General features: G+C 57.2%; 1 protein-coding gene across 21 annotated transcripts in view; it reads right to left on the bottom strand.

The window, feature by feature from the left end:
* Positions 1-23,002, bottom strand: part of JAKMIP3 (Janus kinase and microtubule interacting protein 3) — a 150,864-nt gene that overhangs the window by 18,144 nt on the left and 109,718 nt on the right. For 6 of the 21 annotated variants that reach the window (XM_063782293.1, XM_063782294.1, XM_063782292.1 and 3 more), the window contains 9 exons: positions 21,060-21,158; positions 19,551-19,649; positions 18,888-18,947; positions 14,752-14,817; positions 13,948-14,016; positions 13,785-13,862; positions 4,584-4,787; positions 3,309-3,374; positions 1,002-1,043 (listed from right to left, as the gene is read on the bottom strand). In XM_063782293.1, coding sequence (XP_063638363.1) covers positions 1,002-1,043; positions 3,309-3,374; positions 4,584-4,787; positions 13,785-13,862; positions 13,948-14,016; positions 14,752-14,817; positions 18,888-18,947; positions 19,551-19,649; positions 21,060-21,158 — 783 coding nt within the window. Of the gene's footprint in view, positions 1-1,001; positions 1,075-3,308; positions 3,375-4,583; positions 4,788-13,784; positions 13,863-13,947; positions 14,017-14,751; positions 14,818-18,887; positions 18,948-19,550; positions 19,650-21,059; positions 21,159-23,002 lie in introns of all 21 variants that reach the window. The other 15 variants (XM_063782313.1, XM_063782307.1, XM_063782310.1 and 12 more) reach the window with 8 other exon arrangements.

Here is a 23,002-nt window from a genome sequence, read left to right as displayed (position 1 = left end):
TGAGGGGTGAGGACCGAAGGGCTGCGTGGAGAGGATGTCAGGGAGGCTCCGCTTGGCTGGGGTGAGGGGCGAGGGGTGAGGGGCGAGGGGTGAGGGGCGAGGGGCGAGGGGTGAGGGGCGAGGGGCGAGGGGTGAGGGGCGAGGGGCGAGGGGTGAGGGGTGAGGGGCGAGGGGCGAGGGGCGAGGGGTGAGGGGTGAGGGGTGAGGACCGAAGGGCTGCGTGGAGAGGATGTCAGGGAGGCTCCGCTTGGCTGGAGTGAGGGGTGAGGGGTGAGGGATGAGGGGCTTCATGGAGAGGGAGAGCCCTGCTCCCAGGGGAAGCTCCTCTCAGGACCTGCTGAAGGGCGCAGACTCGAGGACCGAGGCTAACGATGATGTGACGTCCTACTTGCCCCTCCTCCAGTTTGGAAGGAGGCAGCCGCCTATGCTGGTGGGTGCCATGGTAGCAGCAGCCATGACCTGCAGACTCCAGCTATCCTGGCCTAAGCTGCCCGGCCTGGCAGGGAGACCAAGCCCTCCTGGCTGAATCTCCAGCACCGCCCGAGCTTGTGCTCAGCACCACCCAGAAAAGAACGAGGACGAATCACAGAACCACCGTGTCTGCCCCCAGGGCCTGCTGCCGAGTGCCACCAAAGCAGAAAGACCCCCTAGAGAGGGTCCTGCATGTTTCTGCTACACTGGGGTGGTGGTGGGGACCCTGCTCTCCTTCCCGTTCAGGAAAGGTGAGCACCTTGCGGCCTCTACAGTGGAAGGCTCCGGGTCCTGACCCCCAGGGAGGGACTTCTAGTGTTGAAGGACGCGGGTGGCTAACAACCCTTTTGGGGATGCTGGGTCATCGCCTTCCAGTTGATCGAATGGCAGGTGGGTAGCTCCCTGGCAGGGCAGGGGCGGAGGAGTCTTCCGGGAAGCAGAGCGGGACCCCTGCTGGCAGGGCAGGGGCGGAGGAGTCTTCCGGGAAGCAGAGCGGGACCCCTGCTGGGCCCTGCCAACGAAATACTCACCACGTCAGGGTGCCAAGACGGACTATGACCAGAGAATGAAAGCTAAGGAGAAAAATAAGAACAAAAATAGAAACTGAAACGGAAAGGGGAGGATGGAGAAACGGAAGGAAAGAGAGAAAAAAGAGTTTGTAGTGCTTCTGGCGAGAAATACACGCGATTACAGACTGAAGACAGAGCTGTTGGCAGGGAGGAGAGGACGCTATTAAGGACTGTGCCGAGGGAGGGATGCTGCCCAAATCCCCGGGTCTGAGGGGTGGTGCCGCCACCCCTAGGAACGCACTGGGGACTCTGCACCGGGCAGATGTGGGTGGTGGGCGCTGGTCGGGGGCCCCACACCCAGCGTGTCCCCAGCACCACAAGGCCAGCCTCCCGGGGACTGGGTCTCCTCCTTCCTGAAGTGAAACCCATCGCTGAGACGTGCTGCAGGAATTTTTGGCGAGATCACCAATGGGGTAATAATAATGGTGAACGTTGTATTGAAAGACATTCCAAGTGCCCAGCAAAAAGCAGCAGGCCTGTGAGAAGATTGTGGTCTCAGTCCCACCTTAAGCAGCAAAGTACAACCAGCACCCTGAGCAGACAAAGCGCACACAGTCTCACTCTGGGCTGGGGGTCGGGAGCCAGGCCCATCTGGACACGAGAGAAAATCGGGCAGTGGGGCATCGCTTGGAAATGAAGAGTTATTTAGCTAGATTTAAGAAATAACACCTGATCTATTTTTTTCTTTGGAGATAGGATCTCAGTCGGTCACCCAGTCTGGAGTGCAGTGACATAATCATGGCTCACTGCAGCCTCAACCTCCCAGGCTCAGGTGATCCTCCCACCTCGGCCCCCTGAGTAATGGAGATTATAGGCACGTGCCACCATGTCCAGCTATTTTTTAAAATTTTTTTCTAGAGACAGGGTCTCACTATGTTGCCCAGGCTGGTCTTGAAATCCTGGGCTCACGCGATCCTCCCATCTAGGCCTCCTAAAGTACTGGAATTACAGACATGAGCCACCATGTCCAGCCCTCACATTTTTCTAGTATTTGATACAAACAAATATCCTTAGGTTAAGATGCAAAATGAAACAGACATTTGGTTTGGGGAGAGGCTTTGCCCTCTGAGGCTCCAGCCCCCAGAACACTGTGTCCCCTCCCGGCAAGGCCGGGTGCCCCTGCGTGCTAGTGGGTGCTTCCCCACGTGGCCTCGTGTCCACCAGGGCCTCAAAGGCTGTGCCTTGAGTAACTCTTTCCTCAGGATGATGATTCTCACAGGCGGCAGTGAGTGCCCAGCGGAAGGGCATGGGTGTCACCGCCTACGAGGGGCGGGGCAGGGCTAGGGTGGATGTGGGATGACACACGGCCCGTCTAAGGCGACTGCTGTCCAGAGGGACCCGGTCTCTCCTGGCAATTGCAGAGCATCTGTGGGCTCCTCCTCAGGCCGGGACCAGCACATGCCAACCATAGGGGCATCCCAATGCCAGCCTCCTGTTCTCTCCGGAAGGATGAGGCAGAAGGTGGGGCCACTGACCATTTCATTCAGCCCTCGGAGGGAGCCCGTCACTTCAGTGAGCTCCACCGCATAGTAGATTTAGCAAAAAGTCTCACTCTGGGCTGGGGGTCGGGAGCCGGGCCCCCAGGACCAATCACAATGGAGTGAACACTGTCACCCCAGACATGACTGAACCAGCCCCACATGGGAGAACAAGCGCTGCCCTGAACGCCTGCAGGCAAACCCGGGAGGGTCGGGACTCTGCTGTGCTCCCCTCATCCTGACTTGGGGAGCACCAAGTCTGTTATGTGCATGGACAGAGCAGCCCTGACCCCACACCTCACAGAGCTGGGACCCCGAGAAAGAGCCAGACAGCCCTCCCCAGCCCTGGTGTGTGGCCTCAGCCTAACTGCACGTCGACGGGTGCTTCTGATCCGGGAACTGGATTCTTAGAGCAGTGCAAGGTGAACCTGCACGGATCAAAGGCTTCCACACAGCCCAGGCTTCAGTGATGGGAGGAACCCGAGGCCGTTGGCTCCAGATGGGGAAACTGAGGCCACAAGAGGAGTGGCTCCTCTGAGGTCGCATGGCTGGGCCCTGGCAGGGGCATTCCTAGACCCCGGGGTTCCTGTCTCCCGGTCCAGAGCCCTTGCAGCCACCACCCAGCTCAGCTCCGCCCAGCCTTCAGGCCTCCAGGCGGCCGCTTCCCGCTGCTGTTGGGAGCGAAGTCTGCTGCCCCAGCGGCCTGGAGCTGAGTGACTCAGGTTGGGGTGACACTGGGTTCCTCTCCCCTGATCTTAACAAGCAACCCCCAAAACTGCATTTGTTTTACCTTTTCCTCTAGTTCCTTTATTTGTCTCTTCTGAGCTTCTATTCTTTCTTCTAACTCTTTAATTCTCTGCAAGATTAAAAGGAAGAACATCTTCAATAGTCACAGTACTCGGGAAACCCAAATCCTTCAAGATTTTCATTCATTTCCTTGGTAACAGATGGTGGCAGAGAAGCTGGCATGGCCATGGCCCGTGGCTCCTGACGAGGACACAAGCCTTTGCTGCATTGCTCTGGCAGGAGAGTGGAGGGTCTTCGCCATGCCACACTCCCCATGATGGGAACAGTATCCTTCCGATTCCTGCAACTTCAACTCAGAAAGCACAATGCCTGACATCCAGGGAAATGGTAGGAATGGATTCCCGGTCCCCCAGATGCCACCGCAGCGGAGTAAGGGGCCGCCAGAGGGTCGCAGGGGAGCTGGGCACAGAGAGAGCTTCCTGGTGAGGGGGATGCTGGCGCCTGGTGTCCCCCAAGCATCCGAGCTCCAACCACAGCCCCTCTGAGGCAGCAAAGGGGCTGCAGGTCACTGTCCTCACCCTGAGCCCCTGGAGACCAAAGAGGCCCAGGAGGCTAACGAGGAGCCAGCAGAGCATGGCCAACATTAGCCCACCGATGCCCACAGCCAGCTGGCACACAGCACACTTGTTTGTGAATTTCAACTAAGCCTTCGCTAGTGGTGTTCTTAACAAGGAATACATCCATAGAGCCGCCTCCCAGCCAACCTGGCTCACGGAGAAGCTGGGCCATGTCCTACACATCCAGGCCATCTAGTCAGCAGGGCTTCTCACCTCCCATTAGAGCAGAACTGACCCAACAGGCCTGAGGTCCCACAATGCCCTGAGGCAAAGGCAGGCCTTGGGCTGCTGTCCCCAGAGAACATCCTTGCCATCAGGAAACAGTGTCACGGAAAAGACAGTACCCAGGGGTCCAAAAGAGGGGAACTGCCACCCAGAGGCCTCCGCAACACGCCCAGGACACTAGGCTGGTAGGGGAGGCAGTCTGGCCTGAGTGCCTGCCATTGACAGGCATGGCCACCAGAGGTGTGGCCATCAGAGGGTGTGGCCAGCAGGGGGCGTAGCCATCAGGGGCCATGGCCATTGGGGGCACTGCCACCAGGGTGTAGCCATCAGAGTGTGTGTTATGAGGGGTGTGGCCACTGGAGGGTGGGGCCATAGAGGGGTAGTCATTGGAGGTGTGGCCGTGGGAGGACCCCCCCTGGCTCTGTGCAGGCCCTGGCCAGGTCTTCACGCCAGCCCTGCCCCCGCCTGCCACACACCTGCTGAGCCAGCTGCAGCAGCTCCATGCGCTCCCGCAGGATCTGGGCGTCCCGCTCGCGCAGCTCACTCATGACCTGGCGCTTCCACTGCTCCACGGCCACCTTGAGCTTCTCGCGCTCCTCCTCTGACAGCAGCTCAGCCACCTTAGCCCCGGCCTCCTGCTGCAGGGCATCATACAGCATGGCTTCCAGCTCCAGGATGTGCTGGGGCGGAAGGGGAGACGCCTTAGTCCTTGCCTTCTCCCCAGAACAAACCTTTCAGGAAGAGCAACGGAGGCCGGGCCACCCTCCGCCTGGGAGCAGGGCCAAGAGGATATGCAACAGGGAGGGACCCAGTGCTGTGGCCTCTGCAGAAGGACCAGGGGCCCCACGGACCTCCCCAGTCTGTGAGAAGACCCTAGAAGCAGAGACGCTGACCAGGCCAGCAAGAGCCAGGACCCTGACCCCAGAGTGGGGGAGGACTGAGCTATGAAGTGGGGAAGCTGAGTGGGAGGTGGAGGGGCTGCAGGTGGCCTGTGGGGATACAGCAAGGTGGGAGGGAGCTGAGTGTGGGGTCACACGCTGCCTCCCCAAATCCAATTCACAGACCCATGTAACCCGATCCTGGTGCTATAACCAGCAGCCAAAATACATAATAACCCAGCAGCCAAAATACACACCTTTTCATGAATTCCTGGGGTTTGGCAGTTTGCTCTGTGTATTTCAAAGCTTTTCTTAGGCAAATTTTATTGATACAATCTTTGTAAAAAACAAATTCTCACACTACAGAGGCTCTTTCTTCCCAACCAAATGTAACATCTTCAGCGATAGTAGAAATATTAGGAAATGGAAAAAAATGATTTTGGGCCTCAGTTACACTTTATTGTTCTTGGCGGCCACAAAATAAACTGTCCCCAGCTGTCACAACCAGCTCGCACATCGACCTCCACTTCTTACAGTCACAACCAGCTCACATGTCAACCTCCACTTCTTAGAACAAAAGAGCTTGGTGCCTTTAAGATGAGCTCCAGCTTCTAAAAATAAACCTGGTCGAGTGCTGGCTTGGAACTAACCTCACGGTGGCTTCACGTGCACCTGTGGTGGGAGGTGCTCATCAGGACCTCCGTGGTGACACGAACTGTGGGCTGCCTGGATGAGCCTCCCTGCCTTCGGCAGCCACACAGACCACGGTCTCCCACACCCATGTCCAGAGAGGCAAAGTCAGCACTAGCCCCTGCCATAAAGAGCCACCACTGCCCCAGGAGGAACCAGTCATTCCCCTCCTGGCCCCAGTGTCTCCCAGAAGCAGAGCAGGAAGTGCAGAAAAAAACCTCGGTGCTCACAGGCCTGTGGGTCACCTGAGGGCACCCGAGCGACCGAGAGCCACACCATGAACGACACAGGAGAGAACCGGGCGAGTGTGCAGGGAAAGGGAAGGAAATCAACAGTGAACTCAGAAAACTCGGAGCATCCCAAACAAGGGGGCCTTCCTGTTGGAAGTGGAGAGAGAGGCCCACACATCAAACAGGAAGTGGCCCCCCCAATATCACACAGGAAGAGACGCCCCCAGCATCACCCAAGAAAAGACCCCCTAGCTTCACCCAAGAAGAGGCCCCCCCAGCATCACACAGGGAGAGACACCCCCCAGCATCACACAGGGAGAGACACCCCCCAGCATCACACAGGGAGAGACACCCCCCAGCATCACACAGGAAGAGGCCCCCCCAGCATCACACAGGGAGAGACACCCCCCAGCATCACACAGGGAGAGACACCCCCCAGCATCACACAGGGAGAGACACCCTCCAGCATCACACAGGGAGAGACCCCCCCCAAGCATCACACAGGGAGAGGCCCCCCCCAGCATCACACAGGGAGAGGCCCCCCAGCATCACACAGGAAGAGGCCCCCCCAGCATCACACAGGAAGAGGCCCCCCCAGCATCACACAGTGAGAGGCCCCCCCAGCATCACACAGGGAGAGGCCCCCCAAGCATCACACAGGGAGAGGCCCCCCCCAGCATCACACAGGAAGAGACCCCCCAGCATCACACAGGGAGAGGCCCCCCAGCATCACACAGGAAGAGACCCCCCCAGCATCACACAGGAAGAGGCCACTGCCTGCATCACACAGGAAGAGTCTCCCCAGCATGACACAGGGAGAGGCCCCCCCAGCATCACACAGGAAGACACACCCCCAGCATCACACAGGGAGACCCCTCCCCCAGCATCACACAGGGAGACCCCTCTCCCAGCATCACACAGGGAGAGACGCCCCCAGCATCACACAGGGAGAGACCCCCCCAGCATCATACAGGGAGAGACCCCCCCAACATCATACAGGGAGAGACCCCCCCAGCATCACACAGGGAGAGACCCCCCAGCATCACACAGCGAGAGGCCCCCCAGCATCACACAGCGAGAGGCCCCTCAGCATCACACAGGAAGAGACCCCCCCAGCATCACACAGGAAGACACGCCCCCAGCATCACACAGGAAGACACGCCCCCAGCATCACACAGTGAGAGGCCCCCCCAGCATCACACAGGGAGAGGCCCCCCAGCATCACACAGGAAGAGACCCCCCCAGCATCACACAGGGAGAGACCCCCCCAGCATCACACAGGGAGAGGCCCCCCAGCATCACACAGGAAGAGGCCACTGCCTGCATCACACAGGAAGAGGCTCCCCAGCATCACACAGGGAGAGGCTCCCCAGCATGACACAGGGAGAGGCCCCCCGCAGTAAGACATAGGAGTAGACCCCCCCCAGCATCACACAGGAAGAGGCCCCCCCAGCATCACACAGGGAGACCCCCCCCAGCATCACACAGGGAGAGACCCCCCCAGCATCACACAGGAAGAGACACCCCCAGCATCACACAGGGAGAGACCCCCCAGCATCACACAGCGAGAGGCCCCCCAGCATCACACAGCGAGAGGCCCCCCAGCATCACACAGGAAGAGACCCCCCCAGCATCACACAGGAAGACACGCCCCCAGCATCACACAGTGAGAGGCCCCCCCAGCATCACACAGTGAGAGGCCCCCCCAGCATCACACAGGGAAAGGCCCCCCAGCATCACACAGGAAGAGACCCCCCAGCATCACACAGGGAGAGGCCCCCCAGCATCACACAGGAAGAGATCCCCCCAGCATCACACAGGAAGAGGCCACTGCCTGCATCACACAGGGAGAGGCTCCCCAGCATCACACAGGGAGAGGCTCCCCAGCATGACACAGGGAGAGGCCCCCCGCAGTAAGACATAGGAGTAGACCCCCCCCAGCATCACACAGGGAGACCCCCCCCAGCATCACACAGGGAGAGACCCCCCAGCATCACACAGGGAGAGACCCCCCCAGCATCACACAGGGAGAGACCCCCCCAGCATCACACAGGGAGAGGCCCCCCAGCATCACACAGGGAGACATGCCCCCAGCATCACACAGGGAGAGGCCCCCTGAGCATCACATAGGGAGAGGAACCCCCAGCATCACACAGGAAGAAGACCCCCAGCATCACATAGGGAGACATGCCCCCAGCATCACACAGGAAGAGGACCCCCAGCATCACACAGGGAGACACGCCCCCCCAGCATCACACAGGGAGAGACCCTCCCAGCATCACACAGGAAGACACACCCCCAGCATCACACAGGGAGAGGCTCCTCCAGCATTACACAGGAAGAGAGCCCCCACCCCCACCCAGCATCACGCAGGAAAACACACCCCCGGCATCCACAGGAAGAGGCCCCCTCAGTAAGACACAGGAATAGACCCCCCTGCCGCCAGCATCACACAGGGAGAGGCCCCCTCAGCATCACACAGGGAGAGGCGCCCCCAGCATCACAGAGGAAGAGGTGCCCCCGACATCACACAGGGAGAGGCCCCCCCAGCATCACACAGGGAGAGATGCCCCACAACATCACACAGGGAGAAACGCCCCCAGAATCACATGGGAAGACACAACCCCAGCATCACACAGGGAGAGGGCCCTCTGACATCACACAGGAAGAGACCCCCCCCAGCATCACACAGCGAGAGGTCCCCCCCCAGCATCATACAGCAAGAGGTCTCCCCCAGCATCACAAAGGAAGATGCCCCTCCCACAGCATCTCACAGGAAGATGCCCCTCCCACAGCATCTCACAGGAAGATGCCCCTCCCACAGCATCTCACAGGAAGATGCCCCTCCCACAGCATCACACAGGAAGATGCTCCTCCCACAGCATCACACAGGAAGATGCTCCTCCCACAGCATCTCACCGGAGGATGCCCCCAGTCCCCTCCAGAGTAGGGGCCATTAATCCTGGCCCAACCAGCAACCATGTGCCTCCCCACTGGTCTTTGGGGCTGAATGATCCCCTGAGCAGTTGGCCCCATCTGAGGTCTGAGAACACAGCTACTGTGGAGGTGGCAGAGAGAGGTGGCCTCACAGAAAGCTGAAGCTGGGCTTTGATCTTCTGGAAATGTGTGTGGAGACCTACATCTCTAATCCCATGGGGTATCCATGGGATGTTTGATCACAAGGACCATGGTGGCAGTTGCTCTGGGCCAGGGCCCCCACTCCTGGAGCTCTCTATGCTCAGATCCTGCATTCTGGTCAGGTCAAGGGGGCCCACAGGCCACTTCTCCACTCATGGGACAACTCTCCCGACCCAGTGGAGGGATTCTGGGACTGAGGCATCACTCCAGACACAATCTTACAAAGGGGAATTATCTGTGACGTTAGGGTGGAAAAGGTGGATGGCTGAGTAGACAGATGCTGCCAGGGGTGGGGCGGGGCGAGGCGGGGCGGGGCGGGGGGGGGGGTGGTGGTGGGCAGCCATCCTGGAGGTGCATAAATTTCCATTTCCTCTTTACACCTGCCTCACACACACCTCAAAGTAATGCTGAAAGAAAACATTGGAATTTTTTTGTACAATCTTTTTTTTTTTCTGTACGAAGTTGAAATTATGCCATAAAACCTGGAGGCCATCAACCTCGTAAAAATTACCCAAATTCTGCCAGGCCCTCAAAACAGTGTTTGATATCAAAGAGCAACAACAAGCTGGGTGAAATATTTGCCATGTCCCATTCTTCTGACTAAGGAAATAAAGGAAATATTTGCAATGGATGGCAAAGGGCTGGTTGCCTTCTTTTATCAAGAGCTCTGACCAACATGTCAGATAGCATGAGAAAGGTGGGAAAGGTTACAAACAGACGTGGCGTGGAGTTGCATAGAAACATGTTAGACTTTGAGCTCACCAGAGACATGCCTGCTAGGACTGCGCCAGGCGGTTGCATATCATGCAGTGGAAGTTTGGGCTGCAAGTTATACCTACTATGGGGAGAAATATTCGGCAGTTCCTAACAACACCTTAAGCGTGCATACCCTTTGGTCGTTCCAAGTAACTTTTCCTGCAGATAATCTCCATTTGTGTGTCGGGACGTCAGAAATGGATAGGAATTGCTGTTTTGCTGGTGATAGCTAATGCATGGACAGTACCTAAGTCCACTACTGGGGACGAACAGTCCATGATGCGCTCACACCAAGTCACTCCTTGGGCTGGTGGGAAGCGCCCTGGCTGTGCACAGTCAGGTGAAAGGGAAGCGTGCTGCAGCTGGTGGGTTTCTCAGGCTATCCATGAAAACGCACATGCGCACACACGTGGTTACACCCCGCACTTCGGAGGAGAAGAGAACCAGCAAGTGGGGTCCCCTTTGTTGGTGGCATCTGGAGTCCAGAGAACAGGAACGGGAAGAAAATGTCCTTTTCTACTGTGAACATTTCCTACCGTTGGCATGATGACCATCTCTCGGAGAACAAGCCTCAGATAAGCATGGGGACCCCGCTTTTGCAAAGATACTATGTGTATCCCCATCCTGCCAAGAGACCATCAGGAGAGAAACCAGAATGCCCACAGTCTTTCTCTGTGTGCTGGGCACGTAGTGAACTTTTTTCTTGGATTTTTCTGTGTTGTAAATCAGAACTGTACATTGATTATTCTTTCATTCAGGAAAAAAATGCAATATTAAAAAAAGAAATGCATGTCCTTCTCTTCCCTCTCCTGTCTCAAGGTGGGCTGGATTTAAAAACCTCCGCATAATCCTTAGCTCTTTTCCTCTTCACCTATGCATCACCCGCAAAGCACCTGCTGCCTGCCAGGCCTCGTGCTGGTCTAGGAGACCAGATGGCAGCAGATGCACATGGTCCCTGCTTGCCCCATAGAAAGGCAGAACCACTTCCATGAGTGGGGCATGTCAGGGCCACCTCACTGGGGGTCAGGGAAGGTTTCCTAGAGGAGACGAGGTGCCAAACTGAGGCTTGCAGTGTCAATTAGGGATGGGCAGGAGAAGGAAAGGGAGGGCGCCCCAGGAGGATGGAACAGCAGCAGCGAAGGCTGGGTGGGGTCCTCTGTCTCCCGGCCTGCTGTGGTGGTGGCTGCACAGCAGTGGAGATGCCTGCCAGCTAGGCTGATTCCCTAGCTGGATCCCAGCCTTCTCCACCCAGGCAGCAACATGGGCCTTGGTGCTCATGGGAGAGCACTATTCTAGAGGGTTCTTCCTCATCCAGCAGAGAGGAACCTGTCCATGCCAGCAATCAGCATGAGCAGGATGGAGGAGGAGAAGGGGGTACAAGGAGGCTGGAGAGCAGAGGCCAAGAAGCTTCGGGGGACAGAGACTGAGCCGAGGGAGGGAGGCGGGGGCCTGGAGCCTGCAGGACCTGTCGCCTCAGCAAGAAGGTCTCTCCAGTAAGGGCAGCTGGGAGTCCCAGAAGGCGCGGGCAGAGGAGTGTCAGCTGGCTGCAGTTTGGATGGTCTGGGGCACTGAGGGGCCTCTGCTTTTTACATCAAGTGACCACCTACTTCCAGCCTCCTTCCTTCTGACCAAAGCATGCAAGGCCCAGAGGACTGCCTGGGTAAGCTAAGCGCACAGCAGCCTGTGCCTGGGAGCCGCCCCATGAGCAGGGTGGACAGACATGCTCCGTGCTGCACAGGTCCCCGGCCACCTGGAGGGACTCAGGTCTCACCACCACTGGGGCCAGCTCACCCGGGGCTGGCTCTCAGTACTCAGAGGCCGTGAGGACAGTGGCCCAGGAAGAACAGCTGGCAACCTGTGAGCTGCTCCCACGCAGTCATGTGCACACTGCTGGTCAGCAATAGTGACACTAACCATAGCAACAGGAGGGCCATTACCAGTTTAGCCAGGGCCAGCCTCCATGCCCAGCATCTTACAGGAACTCCCAATCCCTAGTGGTTACCAGCTGAGCTGGGCCTCAAACCCAGGTCATCTGCCTCCAAAGCCTCCCATGGCTCACACACTGGCTTCCACAGCAACTGACATGGGCCTTACACCCCCACCCAGGATGCCAGGTGCCTGGTGTGGCTGTTCTTTGCTCTGTAGGCTTCTGCGTTTGAGCCCTGGCCCCTCTGTGTGAGGAACTCACATCCACAAGTGCAGGAAGGAGAGATGCCTAGTGCAGCAGTCATGGCTGTGGGCACAGGAGAAGAATGCTGACATTCGACTCCTGCCTTCATTCTGACTGCGTGTCCTTGGGCAGGTCACCAGCTTCTGTGCCTGGCTGGCCAGACCAGTGCCTGCCACATAGGAAAGGCTCTTGAGTAGGCTGTCATTATAACACTATCACCACCACCACCATCATCACCATCATCATTGATCACTATTGTCACCATCATGATCACCATCATCACCACCACTACCACCACTGTCATGATCATCACCACCATATCACCACCATCACCATCATCATGACCATCATCGCCACCATCATCATCACTACCTCCAGCAGCATCACCATTACCACTACTACCACCATGTCATCATGATCATTGCCATCATCATCACCATAACCATTATCACCATCATAATCACCATCATCACTACCACCAGCATCATCACCACTATTGTCACCATCACCATGACCACCATGATCATCACCATGATCACCACCACCATCACCATCGCCACTACCACCACCACCATCATGATCATTGCCATCATCACCACCACCACCATCACCACCACCACCACCATCATGATCATCACCATGATCACCATCATCATCACCATCACCACTACCACCACCATCATGATCACTGCCATCATCACCACCACCATCACCACTACCACCACCATCATGATCACCGCCATGATCACCATCATCATCACCATTGCCACTACCACCATCATCATGATCATCATCACCACCACCGTCATCACCATAACCATTATCATCATCATAATCACCATCATCCCCATCATGATCACCATCATGATAACCATTATCACCATCATAATCACCATCATCACCATCCCACTACCACCACCGTCATCATGATCATGATCACCACCATCACCACCACCACCGCTACCACCATCACCATTACCATTGCCAGCACAATCATCACCACCACCATTGTCATCATCACCATTATCATCACTATCACTCTGAGAGTTCCCAGGCTGAACTTGGCCCCAGGAATGAGCATTTTCATCCCAGCCCACTTTCCCTTGCTTTGAGTAGCCAAGCAGGTCTCCTCACAGGCATGAGGGTCAAGACCCTGCCTGCTGGGCTGGGTCCCAAGGTGAACCTCTTGGGGGTGACACTTGTCTTTCCACAACATGGCCTGATATCCTCCTGGTCGTACCTTCCGTCACGTGATAGGAGTCCAGCAGGGACAGATGATTTTGCTTGTGCGGTCACGGGGGAAGTAGCTCCCAGAGGGGAACCCAGTTCTGAAGCCTAGTTTTCAACCTAGAAACGTCCTATGCTCCTCCCAGCCACACCAGATGAAATAGAACAAGACCACACCTCCCACTAGTGAGCAGGCTGTTGTCCCAGAACAGCCACCAGTTTCTCCAGTTCCTCAGGGGAAGGGTGGGAGGTAGACACCAGCCCACACCGACACCTGGACGGCCTTCAGGAATCCGGGCATGTTTCTGTGCCCGAGTGACCTGCACAAAGGCTGTAGAACATTCTCACTGCACAGTGTGGGTTTAGGCCTCCTCAACTAATCCTGCTCCGTTTATGAAGCTCCAAGTGAAGACCCCATCAGGCAGCTCTGGAGAGCCAGAGCCTGCTGTGCAGGTGTCATTAGGGGCCATTAGGGGCCCTGCAACCTGACCCACATGGGCACCTGAGGCACTGCTGGGCACCTGAGCCACGTGGCCGTTTTCACCCCAGTGCCCCTCCCTGGCGTTCCAGCAGTCTCGTGCCTCTCACCTTGTTGGCCTGGTCCAAGGCCTGTTTCCGGTAGTCCAGCTCCTCGTCCAGGTAGCCCTTCTGCTTACTGAACAGCTCCTGAAACACAGGAGGGCCATGCCTCGGTCTCGGATGTCCCACCTGCAGCACCGAGCCGCAGAACCTCGGTGAAGGTGCCACCAACCTTCTCGCTCTCCAGATCCACCATCTTCCGCTGCAGCGCCGCCTCTGTCTCCTCAATCTGCTGGAGCCACTGGACACAAACAGAACAAGCAGGACAGTGACCCCTAGGGTCCCCCACCCCAGCTCGTGGAGACAGCTGGGAGAAAAGCCAGGACGGCCTGGGTCTTCCTTCCTCTTCTCCTTAGGGAGGGGAGAGCACAGCCCTCTCCAGGGAGTTGAGGCTGTGCTGGCATCATGGCCCCACCCCTCCCACCCTCCAGGTGTCCAGGAAGTCTACCCCTGACACCTTCTCCAGGAGAGGAGGGACACTGGCTTGGGGCACCGTAGGAGAGACACATCTGCAGAGCTCTGCCAGGACAGGCGGGGAGGGGTGGCCTGTTTCTCCAAACCCCTATGTGCCAGGAGCACCCCTTCTCCTTGCTGTGGGAGGCCCAGCTCACCAGGCAGGTCAGGGCTAGGGGTGGGACTAGGAGCAGGTAGTGGGCTGGGTGGCCCCAGAAGGGGGTCAGGGTAAGTTGAACAGAGAACGCTGCCTGCAGACTCACCATACCTTCCCGCCTTTGGGAGGAAACGCAGACAGGGTTGGTGACAGAGCAAAGTGGAGCTGAATCTGTCCTTTGCAAAGATGCACAGTGGGTGCTGTCTGACCTGAGTGTGTCAGATCTCCCAGGGCAGACGGGGCTTAGTGGACCCCCCATACTCGGCCCTGCAGGCCCTCCTCCCGAGATCACCACCTCTGAGCTGAGCAGGGCAGGAGACCCCAGGAGCCTGGCCCTCTCCCGACTGTCCACACAGCTGCTGTTACCTTTTCGGCCAAGGTCAGGACTGTCCTGGCTTGTATGACAACCACCTGCTCCTCATTGGTCAGGTTCTGCACCCAAAAGCAGAACACAGGTGCGGTCAGAAGCAGTGCCTTTGCGGGTGAGGGTGAGTGATGGATGCATGGGGAAGCTGACTGGGGAGGCTGACTGGGGACGCCTGGGTGGGGGCCAGAGCTAAAAAGCGCTTTGACTGACATCTCCCTCCCAGCATCTCTGACACCCTTGACTTGAGCTTGTTCCCTCCGGGTGCTGCCGATTTTGTTTTCTCTCATTATCCCTCTGCTGGTAATCACCAGGTCTAGGTAACCAGCTGAGGCAGATGCGTATGCGCTGCTCAATGCAGGCAGGCCACCAATACATCCCCAGCAGTGGCTGCTGCTCTGCCCAGCCTCTGTCCCCTTCTGTGTTTAAAGCCAGCCTCTGCATATGCACCTGTGGTTATTAAAACACCACTTGGAAACAGTGGAGGAGAGACCACATGTTCATGGCTGTGAAATGGCTGAATCCCTGGAAGGTTTTGTCTCTTTTATGCATGTTTTATTCATGCTTCCTCCCCAACCGAGGGGCCCCTGGGTGGCCCTTCTGGGTAGAGTGATTATGGCTTTGGATGTGGGCACCTCACACTCTCAGACTCTGCTGCAGCCTGCATCCAGACCAGGGCTGCCTGGCTCCAGCTCGTGGGGCCTCTCTGATTCTTGCCAGCTCACTCCAAAAGCCCTGTCCATGCCATTCTCTCCCTAGAGTGCAAGCTCCCTAACAGCAGGCATCTCTTGCTGTCCCCCAACCCCAAAGTCTGCACAGGGTCTCCCACAGGGGGGAGTCAGGCTCAGTCTGTAGTCCATGGTGGGGGCCAGCTGCACTCCTGACTCAGGCAAGAACCTCATCCTGCATGGCTGGGGCCAGGTGCCCTCATCTCTCCTGCCCTGCTCCCTTCTCCCATGGCAGGGCTGGGCAGGTCACAGACCTCTCCCAACACTTTAAGTTGGGGAGGCTGAGCAGGTGGCTTCAGGGTGACTGAGGGAATCTACCCAGATGTGATTAAACCACAAGTTGCATGTGAAGTCAACACTGATTGCACAGCCAGGCTTGAAGGGCCACTGTCAGCCCACTGTCAAGAGCTCCCCAGCATCTCCACAGGTCCCCTGAGCTTAAGCCTGGCCATGAGCCCTCCAGTATCCAACCTCCTCCGTCCCTGGGCTCTGTGACAATGGCCTCAGAGGCTGCATGATGACTGCAGGGCTGTCACACTCAGTGGCACTCTTGGTGGACAGCTATGGGGCTGGGCAGGAACCCTGAAATAGGCCTGGGTGGGGCTGGGTGCCCCCAACTCTGCCACTACATTAGCTCTGTGACCATGGGCAGTGCCTTTGGGGACTCAGCTTCTCCAACTGTGAATCAGAGTTGCCCAATACAGTTCCCAAGACCTCATGATGGGGCTGATACCCAGGACTGGACCCCAGAGATGTCAGGTCCACGGCCACCCTGCTGTGGCTCTTCGGCCACCTATGACCACAATGGGGCCCCCAGCTCTGAGAGAAGCAGACCCACACCCAGAGCCTCCCTGCTGAAAGCACCCCTGCCCTGTGCCTCACTGCTCCCCAGGGGCTGGGCAGGCAAGGGGAGAAGGGAGTCCTCGGATGCAGAGCACTGGATGGAGGAAGTGGAAGGTCAATGAAGGTAGGATGAGGGATGGATAGATGGATGGATGGAGGGAGGGGATGTGGATAGGTGGAAGGATAAAGGATGAAGGATGGAAAGATGGATAAATAGCTTATGGAGGATGGATGAATGAATGAATGATGGAGGATGCATAGATAAATTATGGAGGGTGGATGGATTGATGGATTTTGGAGAATGGATGAATGAATGGAGGATGAAGAAAGCATGGATGGAGAATGAATAGATGGATTATGAAGGATCGATGGATTATGGAGGATGAATGGGAGATGGATGGATGGGTGAAAGGTTAATGGGTAGAGGATGGTAGATGGAGAAGGAATGGATGGAGGATGGTGGATAGAGGACAGATGGAGGATGGAGAATGGATGGATTAGGGATGATGGATGATAGATAGATGGAGGATGGATGGACAGATTGTGGATGATGGATAAATGGATGGATTAAGGATGATGGATGAAGGATAGATGAAGGATGAAGGACGGATAGATGGATTATGGAGGACGGATAAATGAATTGTGGAGGACGGATAGATGGATTATGAAGGATGGATAGATGGATTATGGAGGATGGATAGATGGATTATGGAGGATGGATAGATGGATTATGGAGGACGGATACATGGATTATGAAGGATGGATAGATGGATTATGGAGGACGGATAGATGGATTATGGAGGATGGATAGATGGATTATGGAGGACGGATAGATGGATTATGGAGGATGGATAAATGAATTGTGGAGGACGGATACATGGATTATGAAGGACGGATAGATGGATTATGGAGGACGGATAAATGAATTGTGGAGGACGGATAGATGGATTATGAAGGATGGATAGATGGATTATGGAGGATGGATAGATGGATTATGGAGGATGGATAGATGGATTATGGAGGATGGATAGATGGATTATGGAGGACGGATACATGGATTATGGAGGACGGATAGATGGATTATGGAGGATGGATAGATGGATTATGGAGGACGGATAGATGGATTATGGAGGATGGATAAATGAATTGTGGAGGACGGATACATGGATTATGAAGGACGGATAGATGGATTATGGAGGACGGATAGATGGATTATGGAGGACGGATACATGGATTATGGAGGACGGATAGATGGATTATGGAGGACGGATACATGGATTATGGAGGATGGATAGATGGATTATGGAGGACGGATACATGGATTATGGAGGATGGATAGATGGATTATGGAGGATGGATAGATGGATTATGGAGGACGGATAAATGAATTGTGGAGGACGGATAGATGGATTATGAAGGACGGATAGATGGATTATGGAGGACGGATAGACGGATTATGGAGGATGGATAGATAGATTATGGAGGACGGATAAATGAATTGTGGAGGACGGATAGATGGATTATGGAGGATGGATAGATGGATTATGGAGGATGGATAGATGGATTATGGAGGATGGATAGATAGATTATGGAGGACGGATAAATGAATTGTGGAGGACGGATAGATGGATTATGGAGGACGGATAAATGAATTGTGGAGGACGGATAGATGGATTATGGAGGACGGATAGATGGATTATGGAGGACGGATACATGGATTATGAAGGACGGATAGATGGATTATGGAGGATGGATTATGGAGGACGGATAGATAGATTATGGAGGACGGATAAATGAATTGTGGAGGACGGATAGATGGATTATGGAGGACGGATAAATGAATTGTGGAGGACGGATACATGGATTATGGAGGATGGATAGATGGATTATGGAGGATGGATAGACGGATTATGGAGGATGGATAAATGAATTGTGGAGGATGGATACATGGATTATGGAGGATGGATGGATGGATTACACAGGATAGATGGATGGATGGATATAAGACAGAGCATGAATGAAGGGCTAGGTAGATGGTGCATTGATGGGGAATAAATAGATGGAGAGCGGAGGATTAGTAATGGGCGGATGAAAAGTGGGATGAAGGGGTGCATTATTTTGCCCACTCAGTAATTAACATTCTTTCAAGGAGTTTGCTATAGAAATTGGAACTCTACCCCAAATGAAATTTAGGAGTTATCTATAGAGTCTGCTTTTCCCCCAAGCCAAGGAAGTGGAACCCCTAAGGGTCTTGGTTTGTCTAAGAGCAACAGCCCCCTATCCTCATGGCAAGTATGGAAGGGCTGAGAGATCCCAGAAGCTGGGCAATGTGATGGGAAGTGCCGTCAGCTGGAAGAACCAGGTGTGCACAGCAGAGGCCCCCGTGGGCCCTGGAGCAGTGAGAGGAAGGCTCCGGTTCTGAGCAGGCTCTGGGCCTAGTGGAGGGTCTCAGGCAGGGTGGCCCATGGCAGGGCTGTGGGAGGCTGGCAGGGCCTCCTGGACCCCAGAGGGGCTGGGCTGGGGGTTGTGGGTGTAAGAGGCATGCACAAGCCAGGAGAGCGACATACACTTACGGCGTTATCGCCCAGGATGTCCAGCTTCTTCATCAGCTCCGCAACCACAATGTCCTAAGGCACAGAGGACAGGCAGGGGTGAGTGGCCACGGGGTGGGCAGAGGGGGTGGGGAAGGACAGGGCAGGGAAGGGCGGAGGGGAGGTGGTGGGGAGGGGCAGGGGTGAGGTAGGGCGGGGTGGGGGCAGGGGTGAGGTAGGGCGGGGTGGGGGCAGGGGTGAGGTGGGACGGGTAGGGTGGGACGGGTAGGGGGTAGGGTGGGGGCGGGGTGAGGTGGGGCGGGGAGGGGGTGAGGTGGGGCGGGGAGGGGGTGAGGTGGGGCAGGGAGGGGGTGGGGTGGGGAGGGGGTGAGGTGGGGCAGGGAGGGGGTGGGGTGGGGCGGGGGTGAAGTGGGGCAGGGAGGGGGCCGGGCGGGGGTGAGATGGGGTGGGGCAGGGGTGAGGTGGGGCAGGGAGGGGGTGGGGCGGAGAGGGGGTGGGGCGGGGTGGGGCGGGGGTGAGGTGGGGTGGAGGAGGTGGGGTGGAGGAGGTGGGGTGGAGGAGGTGGGGTGGAGGGGGTGGGGTGGAGGGGGTGGGGTGGAGAGGGGGTGGGGCGGGGGAGGGGGTGGGGTGGGGGCAGGGGTGAGGTGGGGCAGAGTGGGCAGGAGGGGCGGGACTCACCGTCACACCTTCGGCCTCGCAGTACACCTGGAGGGGGCTCTTCCCGTCCACGAAGGGCGTGTGGTGGAAGCTGATGGCGGGTGACTTCCTCTCCCTCTCCTAGGACAGAGGGACAGAAGGGTGAGCCGCTCCCCTCCCATCCCTTCCCTCTAAGAGGACTGTGCTGGGGCCTGAGGAACACGGGCCAAGACCATGAACCAGGGATTAACACAGCATTTATGAAAACCCAACCGCAGCGGCAGCAGTGGTGGCAGAATCTGCACTGGACCTGGACCTGCCCACAAGGACTGCCCCTGTATATTCGCTGACCCCAGATGTGCCGGGCAGAGTTCATCACACTGTGACCATGTGGCCTGGGCAGTCCCACCCTGAGCCCACGGGCACATCCCTCAGTGAATCCCAGGGGCTATGGGGAGGATCAGGGGAGGGGCTGCAGGTTGCATCCCCTTCAGGTCTGACCAGAGGAGCCTCTGGAGAACACAGGCTGGCAGTGCTGCCACTGTCCCCACAGGCAGGCCCACGTGGCCGAGGTCATCCACACATGGAGTGACCACACAGCTGCCCTGTCCTCCGGCAGTGGACGGGAAGACTCTTAAGAGGCGGCTCCAGCTGGACTCTGAGGCTCCAGGTGCTGGCCTGAGACGGAGGCCTCGGGGCTGTGTGTGGTGCTTGGCAGGGGCGGCCCCTGTGTGGGCCACTTCCTCCCAGCCCCACAGGTGGACCACCCTTGCCGTGAAACAATCACAGCGACGTGGCTGCCCACACCCAGCCTGAGCTGCCCGTGGGATTCCCCTCCTCCCTCCTCCTGTGCAGGTCACGGCAGAGGACACAGGGCCAGGGATGGCAGGGCACAGTCAAAGGGCTCCCAGTCACCGCGTGGCCCCCACTATCCTCACTCAGGGGCAAGAAACAAATGTCTGCCGACGGCGGAGGCCTGGACAGAGCCCCACACCAGCTGCAGCAGGGCCATGGGGGCAGATGGAGACCGGACTTGCCGGCTCCTCAGGGGCGGATGGAGGACGGGCGGATGGAGGACGGGCGGATGGAGAATGGGCGGATGGAGGACGGGCGTGCCGGCTCCTCGGGGGTGGATGGAGGACGGGCGGATGGAGGACGGGCGTGCCGGCTCCTCACCCCACAGGTCTGGAGCAGATGCTGCACTGTCACCCGTCGTGCTTTTGTTTTGTTTTCCCTGCATGACACTGAGCGCCACGGGCCATTTCCCCCATATTTACACGTGCTTTGGGTGGCTGGCCTCATCCTTCGTATGAAGAGGTGGTCCCTGCCTGACACTGAGCTCCATGGCCCATGTTCCCCGTTGGATGTTTGGACGGCCGGTATGAAGAGGTGGCGGTTTACGGCCATTTGCCTCTTTCCTCCCTGACGCAGCCTTTTGGGTTCATGTTCATGTTCATGTTCAGGGCTTTGTGTGGGTTAGGAAGGCTGAGGACTAGATCCCTGACACAGCCACAAGCCACAGGCCACAGTGCTGGCCATCCACTCAGCTACCTCAAGCTCCAGGATCCTGAACTCCAGCAGCTCGTTTTGGTCTCTGGCGTCCTGCACCTCGTGTCTGAGCCGAGCCTCTTCTGTCTCCATTTGTTTGATCTGCAACATAAAAGATGCATGAGGTGAGGGGTCTGGTTCTCTCTCACCAGAGGTCTTGGGAGGTCAACTCCAGGCTGACTGGACAGCTGCTGACTGCTGGGGAGGCCAGCTGGCCTGGCACCCAGCCCTGGAAGCTCCTCACAGCCCTGGGTATGTTTGGGTTTGTCCTAGTGAGATAGCCTAGCCATCCGGTGGTGGGTGGGGCTGGGCAGGCAGCACCGCATACCACAAGCCAGGAGCCTGGAGGTCATATTGGGGCCCTGAGCTTGGGTGGCCCCTGGACAGGGATGCGGAAGGGAGGCCGTCAAGGATAAATGTCTCCAGCAGGGGCTGTGCATCACAAGCCAGAAGCATGGGGGCCTTAGCGGGACTCTGAGCTAGGATGAGGAAGGGAGGCCGTGGAGGGTAAATGTCCCAGGTGGCTCCCGGGTGCCCCTTGGAGCCCAGGCTGTGCCCAATGGAAGGAGCGGGTACCATGGCTGCCTGGCCACCGGAATTCACTTGGCTAATTAAGGAGCTGTTTAAATGGAACCAGTTACGAGTAAACCGGATGCAGGAGTCCCCCACCCCTTCCAAAGGGTCAAGTGACACGGCCCACGGCATGTGTCCTCAGCAGCCTCATGGGGGCAGGGGCCACCAGGGGCAGACAGCTGTGTCCATCCCCTGAAGCTGAGCTCCAGGGACTGAGGGGCCTGCTCTGATGCTCAGGGGACCAAGATAAACTCAGAAGCATTGCATCCTTGGAGTGAGCCGGCTCAGTGGGAGCTGGACCCCCCTGCAGGGCCAGCTGTGTACTGCTGCACAGTGGGCCTGCCGTGGAACACCTGCAGGGCCAGGAATGTGACCTGCACCCAGTGTAGCCAGAAAAAAGCATGGCTTCAAGTGTGCACATGGGCATGTGTGTAGGCGCACAAGCATTTCCATGTGCGTGCCAGCATTTGTGTGTGCATGTCTTCAAGTGTGCATGCCAGCATTTCCGTGTGCCCGTGTTCAAGTGTGAACGCAGGCATTTACGTGTGTGCGTGTTCAAGTGTGCACGCAGGCATTTACGTGTGTGCGTGTTCAAGTGTGTGCCCTTAAGTGCACGTGGATCTCTGCCTGTGCCGGCATTTACGTGGCACACACAGCACTGTGCTGAGCCCTGTGGAAACGCACTTCTAATTTGAGAGATGTTCCGTGTGTCCACGGGAAACATGGGGGTGTCGTTCGCCATTCAAGATGCAAACCAAGCCTAAAGCAGGACCCCCAGAGGGCATGACCAGCCCTGGGCTGGCAGCAGTGCAGAGTCTGCATTGGACGCCTCTGTTTGTCTGAAGCTCTGTCCTGTTGGCACAGATCAGACTCATCAGCCAGGCTACCCTAGCTTCTCCCCAGAGGGCCGCACCTGCCAGTGTGAGACATCGCTGCCTCCTCAGGACACCTGTCCCTGCCCATGGACAAGTGGGGTGGGGGTCACATGGAGCACCTCTCACCTCTGCGTGGTAATGACAGCCCTGCTGGCCTTCCTGCCCCTGGACCCGTAGCCAGCCCCGCCCCTGCCTCATGCCACATCACCTGCTCCCACAGTTGTGAGGTGCACCCCTCTTGGGATGGCCCTGGACTGCCCAGACCTAAGTCTAGGGCCCTCGGTGCTGCGACTCCCTCTTTAACCCAGTGCACGGAGCAGCTGAGCCAGGTGGGCCTGATGTGGTGGGAGGTGCCCTGAGAGAAACCTGCGCTCCCTTCCCTGCACCTCAGGCAGAAGCTAAGGCCACTGAGAGCAGCCTGGCCACACATCGCATGTTCTGATCTGTTTTACGTCTGATAAAGTCTTCCAGACCACAAAGCCCGGGCCAGGGTGGGGG

This window comes from Pan troglodytes, chromosome 8, assembly GCF_028858775.2.
Source record: "Pan troglodytes isolate AG18354 chromosome 8, NHGRI_mPanTro3-v2.0_pri, whole genome shotgun sequence".
NCBI classification, from domain to species: Eukaryota; Metazoa; Chordata; class Mammalia; order Primates; family Hominidae; genus Pan; species Pan troglodytes.
This window is presented reverse-complemented; position numbering and strand designations above follow the sequence as displayed.